Raw genomic sequence first — 6786 nt, 5'->3', positions numbered from 1 at the left:
TCAGATGTAAAAATTGTTTATTAGCCAACCTGGAAATGGCTTAATTAAACCCACTTCCATGCACTCACTGCTTTACATGCAAAGAACAGCAGGTACAGGGCAGCATCACTCCATTTACACAGGTTGAAGGTACACATCCACTTGATCTAATGCCGATTATGTCCTAGTTTGCTCGTGTAACAGTTCTAGAACTAAGGAAGAAATAAGACCAGTTGGTCTACATTTTTGCTGCACGCTGCAGAGGAACCCTTTCCAAGCAAGAGGGATGTACAGAATTCATACCATTCTGCCTATAGCCCATCCACGCCAGAAGACATTCCTTCCTCTTGAGGGCACAGAGCAGTAGTTCACCCTCCTGCAGTTTAATCCCTTTACCGGCCCTAAAGAGATACTAGGTAAGCAGGCTGATGACTGTGGGTTTTTGAGCAGGTATCGATGAGCTTTCGGGACAGCTAACACATCTGTGGGAACTCCGTGGGTTTAAATTAGTATCAGTTTTACACTTTGACTAGCAAATACCTATAGCAAGACCATTTTCTATGTACTGGAAGAGAGAAGTATGACCTGGTATACTAGTTTTAGCCGTGCAGTCCTTGCAGCAGAGTGTTCAATCTTTAAGGTGATGGAGATCTGGCAAGACAGTACATAGCAATCCAGGCTTCCAGTCACTGGCCCATCCTAAAAGAGCCTCACAAGAGTCAATTCCAGCAAGGTGTTCTCATAGCTATATAGTTTCTTCCAGTATTATAGCCATTAAGCCACATTTTGGATCTATACTAAGTCTCAGTTTAAACTAGACAGTATAAAAATGCTACAAATACTGCTGTGGAATCCAAGTCATTCTTACTTGGAAGGAGAAAAAGCCCTACTATAATAATGCACTGCTAATATTAATGTTTCGTCTATAATTAGATAAGCAGTCTCAGACTTCACTTGGTCTGCATGGTTAATTCTGTGCTTGAAGAGAACATTTTTATAAAAACCCAGCTAAATATTTTAACAAGATTGCATGTACAAAAGATTTACATTAAAACCACATAAAACTAACTTCATAATTAAGCTCATCAAAACCTGTATTAATATTCTGAGTGATCACATCTAGAATTTTGAACCATGTTTAAAACTGTACATCATTTTCTTGTAATATACATCTCTTTAAAAGATCAGTCTCTTGATTATTACAATAAGTTTAGTGTCTCTGGTGGGTCAATAAGCGATACTCCATGGTACCTAGAGAGGGAAAAAAAGACGCAGGATGTCATCTTGCTCAAGTGCTCTCTGCCGTGAAGAACAGCATAGATACTGCAGCGAAGCACATTTGTCACAAGGCAGGAAACATTTTGGGGCTTGACAGCTGCCATGCCGACACAGATTTTCAGGAGCATTAGGTACCATCTCCTGCTTACCAACTGTAGGAATGTCAAGAAAATTCCTCCAGTTTCTACCTGACAGTTCAGGTAGTGATAGCAGGCCTGGTGGTGAACACCAAGTATGGCTCAAGAAACCATTGTGCAAAAACCTGGGGAGCCTTGTCACCATTTCACTTACATGGTAGATGTGGTTCGTTGAGTCTGACTGAAGACTCAAGATACACCCCCCCACCACACCCCGTTAAGCAGTTACGTGCTAGGACAACTCGGGCGTAACATACCAGCTTATCATCCGTCTCTACAGATACTCACTTTGTACTCTTGTACTTTTCCCTTATGGACTGCTGTATGTGCTGTGCTGCTTTGAGGTAGGTCTGGTGTAGGTCCATGAGGCAAGGCTTGATGTCTTCAAGCGTGTAGCCTGTTACTTTGCGCAGGGATTCAGGCTGAGGGAAAAAGGAAAGGAAGAGGGACATTGAAGTTTTTCTGTTCGCTTATGCTGACGACCACTGGGGGAGTTTTTAGCTTCCTGTTGAAACTCTGTTGTTCTAGTAGGTTGGCAGTGTCGTTTTCTCAAGCACAAACTAGTTTAATACTCACTGCTCAGATTTTAGCAGTTCATGTAGATTTGCAGTAATCCTGAAAACTGTAATATTCTAAACAAGTATTCCTTGCCTCCAGTGCTTAGGCTTTCTTACCACCCACTTCCTCATCACAAGGAAGCTGCTTAAAGCTGTAAGGAAGGTCACCAGAACAGAGTGCATCAGTAGGTGCCTCTTCCTTCCGAGAAAAGGTGTCGTCCCCCCCATTTTTCAAATACCGTAGGGAGCAATCCCTAATTAACAGCCTAGGAGTGTGGAGGGGCTGCGATTCCTGCAGCCCAGGCCCCAGCATTCAGAACGGCATACAAATACACTAAACATGCATAAAGGTGCGTGAAGGCTCAAGTTTTAGTGCTACATACCCAAGTTTGTCCAGTGATCGTATAGTCTGCTAGATGAAATGCTGCAGCAGCAATAACTGATGGCAAATATTTCAGGTAAGGATCAGCATCAATTAGACTCAGCTCCCCAAGGTACTGCAAGGGAAATGAGAGAAAGGGAATCATCTGCTTCCAAAAGGCAGTAGAAGAGCATTTAACAGTTGCACTAGAACCCTAATTTAAGCTTCCAATCCTGCCATCAGTTGGAGGAACAGCTTTTACTGGTTTCCACTTACTTTCTCTTTTAGCATCTACTGTTAGCTACTGTCAAACAGCGTTCCCAACGCATGCTTTTTCAACACCACATTTTATATTTAGAGGTATTTAAGATCTAGAGGGAAGAGTGTAGTTGGGTCTGACCTCTGCACAATGAGACAAAGGCTTCTATTTAGCAGCTCTGGTACCTGCCATACAGTTAGGATTTAATATAACTTTAGCTGAAACGTTATCTCTGCTCTGCTTTAGAAATTAGCCTCTAGATTTAGAGCTCACTGCTTGTTGAGGGGAAAACCAAAACAAAAGTCCTTTTCAGCCAAAGTGGGTGGGTAGATGTGGCAGTTCTAGATAAGAAAGAGGGAGACATCTAGCAGTGAAACAAACCCCAAATTAAAGTTCATCAATCTCCGCCTGCTCTGAATGCATGCTTGAGCCAGGCAGAGCGCCAGCCTGCGATAGGAATGGAGTATCTCAAACAGTAAGTGGCAATAGGGGTGTTAGTTTCCAGTGGTGCGGCATCACTTTTGGAGGAGCACGCGTCATACTGTATGCACTCTCCAGAACTCTCCCAGAGGGACTACGCATTTAAAAATGGGAGGAGGCAGGAAAGCCTGGACTGAAGAATCCTTTGGCATTTCTTTTCTACTGGGACCAGGAAACAGAGCTTGTGAAGTGTGTTAATAGTAACAGAACTCTCTAGTTACACGGGCCGAGCTAGTAATTCTTACTTACCATTGATAGGCTCTCCACTTTAGCGTTTGTCTGCTGATGTAAGAAATACTGAGTGAGGAACTGGTTGATTGTTGGAGCTGCCAAGTCAAACGACAAAACCTTCAAGATTAAGTGCTCCATCCTTAGAACCTGCTTCTTGGTATAGGTGTCATCTGTGATGTAGACAAACTCTGCTACTTCAGGAGGGTAGATTTCTTCAAACTTTCTGCCAGGAGAAATAGTTATGAGCAAATAATTGAGTCCTAGAAAACCAAATAACCAGCAACATTTAATGAAAGCCAGCATGCTAATTTAAATTCTAACTTGTGAAGTACCTGGGCACTGCTACCGAACAAGCTTGCTGCACTTGGTTCAGTAGCTCTTGAATCAGCAGAATTTGAAATTACAGAGCTACAATAGCCTGATATTTTAGCACTAAGCAATTTGGGACTCAGAGTTACTGAAATTCCACAAGAACCCACTAAACCAATAATTGGTGCAAGCAAAACTTTCTTTTCACGTGCCTTGTGCATATTCCCTCAAATACTGTTTGGAAGCCTGCTGCTGCTGCAGCTAGAAATAACGAATCCTCACATTAGGGCGATCTACAAAGATAGCCTAGAACCTTGCTTGCAGAGTTTCATACAAAGTGCGAAGCTTTTAGGTGGATAACTCCCAATTTTTCTTCTAGTGTGAAGCCCTCCCGAGTCAGTCTGGCTACAGGCAACAGAAATGTGATAGCCACAAGATTTCCATCTGTATGAGACCAGCAAGTGGAATTTTAAATTAAGCCATTTCACTTACGATGCAAGCAGCATAGCTGCAGTACCCACAAGCTGAAGTTTTCCTCTCAAAACAGACATTGAAGAAAGAAACCTATCAATGTAATTTACAGCTAAGTGCAGGGTTTCATTCTGTAATTTGTATTCTTCTCCAACTTCCACCAGCCAGTCCACAAGAATAGCCCGCATGTTGTTTGTGATATCAGGTTGCTTCTTCATGTAACCTATTTTAGGCTTGCATTTCACCTGTAGGTTTAGATGACAGATAAGATTGAGTTTGGACTAAGTGCCGGTAGGGAAGCAACTGCTTAAGCTCCATTTACCACAGTTTAAACAGATGAGAAGTAAACAATGGTAAGTCTAGGATCAGTAAGTTATATTTCCATAATCTTGCTTTCCAGCTTCTGTTCAGTGCATGGCACAATCAGTTTTATCACAAGAAACCAGTCGTGTGTTCACAGCAGTGGACACAGCATCTTATTTCTCTATTTCTAGCAAGCTTTAATTTAGTCACTGTAGTAGTAACTAATGTTTAGATGCATTTCTCAACCCCAAATTTCTCCCCCATAAGCTGTATGCAAATAAGAAAAGAGACAGCAGCTCACCTCCATTTCCCTAAGGTACGTATGGATATCGCTGATATAGTCTGGCACGTTATTAACGTTTGGTTTTTTCTCTTCTGCTTCTGAGGTTATTGAAATATCCATAATACTTGGAGATCTAAGCAGAAGATAATAGCCATGTTAAAACGGGCGCCATCAGACCACTCCTGCGCGGCGCAGGGCACTACCCTATTCTGTAGTATGTTGATGGTGGCTCTCCAGGACTGCTGGGTCTCTTGCCTCCTAGGCAGGCAGAGAGGGCAGACTATCGCTCAACTAGACCGGGAGTTGAGGAGGCTCTAGAGAAGCCAAAGTGTTACTGCAACAGGGAAGCTTCCCGTTCCCCTTTCTCTTCTTCCCCCTAAGAATAAAGGGATGGAAAGCTCTTCTGCAATTATGTAGTGCTCAGCGCAGCCTGTGTTACCTTGTTACATAGAAGCGAATCCTGTAAGCTTAGCTATTGCGGCTTAAAACAAGGCTGGAGTACCAGAGCGTTTTGCAGACTGCAGAAGTGGACCATGATGAAATCAGCCCTCAGATATTCATGCACGTGTTACAGAAGATGGATCTAACAGCTCCCGTTTCTTATGTACTGGGAAGAGCTCAAAACACTTGCACCAGTACAGGCTATTACCTGGGAGAAAAGTCTATTAAGCCTGAGGACCTGCCTGAGCGAAGTCCCATTCTAACTCTATAGCGGTAGCAAAGGGTGATGCTTTAAGGGCCGCTCTTGTCTGTAATCTGGTTTCTCTCATGAAGTACCGATAGTTAAGGTTAAAAGCATAAAACTACTACAAAGAGCAGCAGAGCTCAAGTAATTGATAGCTCAGCTAGACTGAAAAGCTGTTGTACGGTAATGGCAGGCTCAAAGGAACCAAATGGGTTTCAGCAACTGAAAAGGTATCTTCTCAGTCGAACCAAACCGGTCTATGTCCCAAACAGCTTCAGGATCTACAGTCCTCCTCCAGTTTGCTCTGGAAATCATTCCAGAGGTAACACCTCGGCACAACCCTGCTCATCTCCATGCTTCCTGGGGAAGGGCCCTGCAGACTCGGGCGAGGCCCGGGGCCGCTGCAGCGGGAGCAGGTGGGACGGGGCCCACAAGAGCGCACCCAGAGCCCGGGGCAGCACTGCCCTCCCAGCGGGCGTGCAGCTCGGCTGGCGGGACACCAGCCGAGCCCTGGGCATGAGGTACTCGGGGGCTGCCGAAGCACCGGGGGCGGGGGGTGTCACGTACCGAAGCTCAGCTCCATGGCGTTACCCAGGGGTGCCAGGGGCCGCCGCTCCCCCAGGGCGCAGACGGCCGCGCACAGCCCCAGCGCCGCCGCCTCGTCCTTCTGGGTCGCCGGGCCGCCCCGCCGCCGCTGCTCCCCATCCGGCTCGTCCACATGGATGGCGAAGGCCTGCTGCCCGCCGACCGGCCGCCCCGCCGCTGCCGCCGCCGCGCCATGGCCCTCACCGCAGCTCCGCGCCGCCTGTGGGGAGAGCGGCCCGTCAGCGCCGCCGAGAGCCCGGCCCGGCCCCGCCGCTGACAGCCACCGCTGACAGCTCCCGGCGCCCCAAGATGGCGCCCCCCTCCTCCCGCGCCCCCCCCCCAGGCCCGCTGTCGTCCCCCGCCCCCCTCACCTGTGGCGGGAGCCCGGGCCGCTGCTGGGCGCCCCGCAGCAGCCCCAGCGCCACGCGGGTGCCGGCGGCGGCGGGCGGCGGCGCTTTGCCGCCCGGGGGAACGTTCTCCTGGTTCTCCTGCCCCGCCAACATGGTCGCGGCCGCGGGTGGCGCCGCCGGAGAACGGGGACGAACGGGGACGGGGGGGGGGGGGGGGAAGGGGGGGAAGGAAGGGGGGCGCCGCCGGGCGGGGGATGGGCGCGACTCGTGCCGGCGGCCGCCGAGTCTCGCGCCGCGGCGCCGCTCTCTCCGTTCAAGTAGCCCGCGACTATTGAATCGGCCAATGAGAGGGCGCGGGGCGGCGGCGCGTCACGGGACCTACGGGCGGCGGCAGGGGCCAAAGCGGACGGGGCGAAGGGCAGGAGGGGCCTGAGGCGAGGGGGGCGGGGCCTGGCGGGCGGGAGGCCGCGAGGGGCGGGGGGGCGGGGCGGGTCCCTCCGGAGGCGGGAGCCCGGCGG

The 6786-nt window shown here is 48.9% G+C and overlaps 1 protein-coding gene across 1 annotated transcript; it reads right to left on the bottom strand.

Moving 5' to 3' along the window:
* On the bottom strand, window positions 1-6421 carry CCNA2 (cyclin A2). The gene is made up of 8 exons (XM_050895629.1): window positions 6290-6421; window positions 5897-6138; window positions 4667-4781; window positions 4084-4307; window positions 3301-3505; window positions 2335-2448; window positions 1683-1816; window positions 1-1230 (listed from the first exon to the last, which is right to left on the bottom strand). The coding sequence occupies exons 1-8, from the start codon at window positions 6419-6421 to the stop codon at window positions 1179-1181; spliced, it is 1218 nt and encodes a 405-aa protein (XP_050751586.1). The 3' UTR covers window positions 1-1178.
* Between the last annotated feature and the right edge of the window lie 365 nt (window positions 6422-6786).

Source organism: Gymnogyps californianus, chromosome 4 (assembly GCF_018139145.2).
Source record: "Gymnogyps californianus isolate 813 chromosome 4, ASM1813914v2, whole genome shotgun sequence".
Classification (NCBI taxonomy): Eukaryota; Metazoa; Chordata; class Aves; order Accipitriformes; family Cathartidae; genus Gymnogyps; species Gymnogyps californianus.
This window is presented reverse-complemented; position numbering and strand designations above follow the sequence as displayed.

What these genes read in the sequence shown, in the direction of transcription:
- CCNA2 (XM_050895629.1), bottom strand. Translation starts at nt 6,421, where the DNA reads ATGTTGGCGGGGCAGGAGAACCAGGAGAACGTTCCCCCGGGCGGCAAA. An exon ending in ATGGAGCTGAGCTTCGGTAC is followed by an intron (nt 4,782 to 5,896) that starts GTGACACCCCCC and finishes TCTTCTGCTTAG; the next exon opens with ATCTCCAAGTATTATGGATA. An exon ending in GAAAAGTACAAGAGTACAAA is followed by an intron (nt 1,231 to 1,682) that starts GTGAGTATCTGT and finishes TTCCCTCTCTAG; the next exon opens with GTACCATGGAGTATCGCTTA.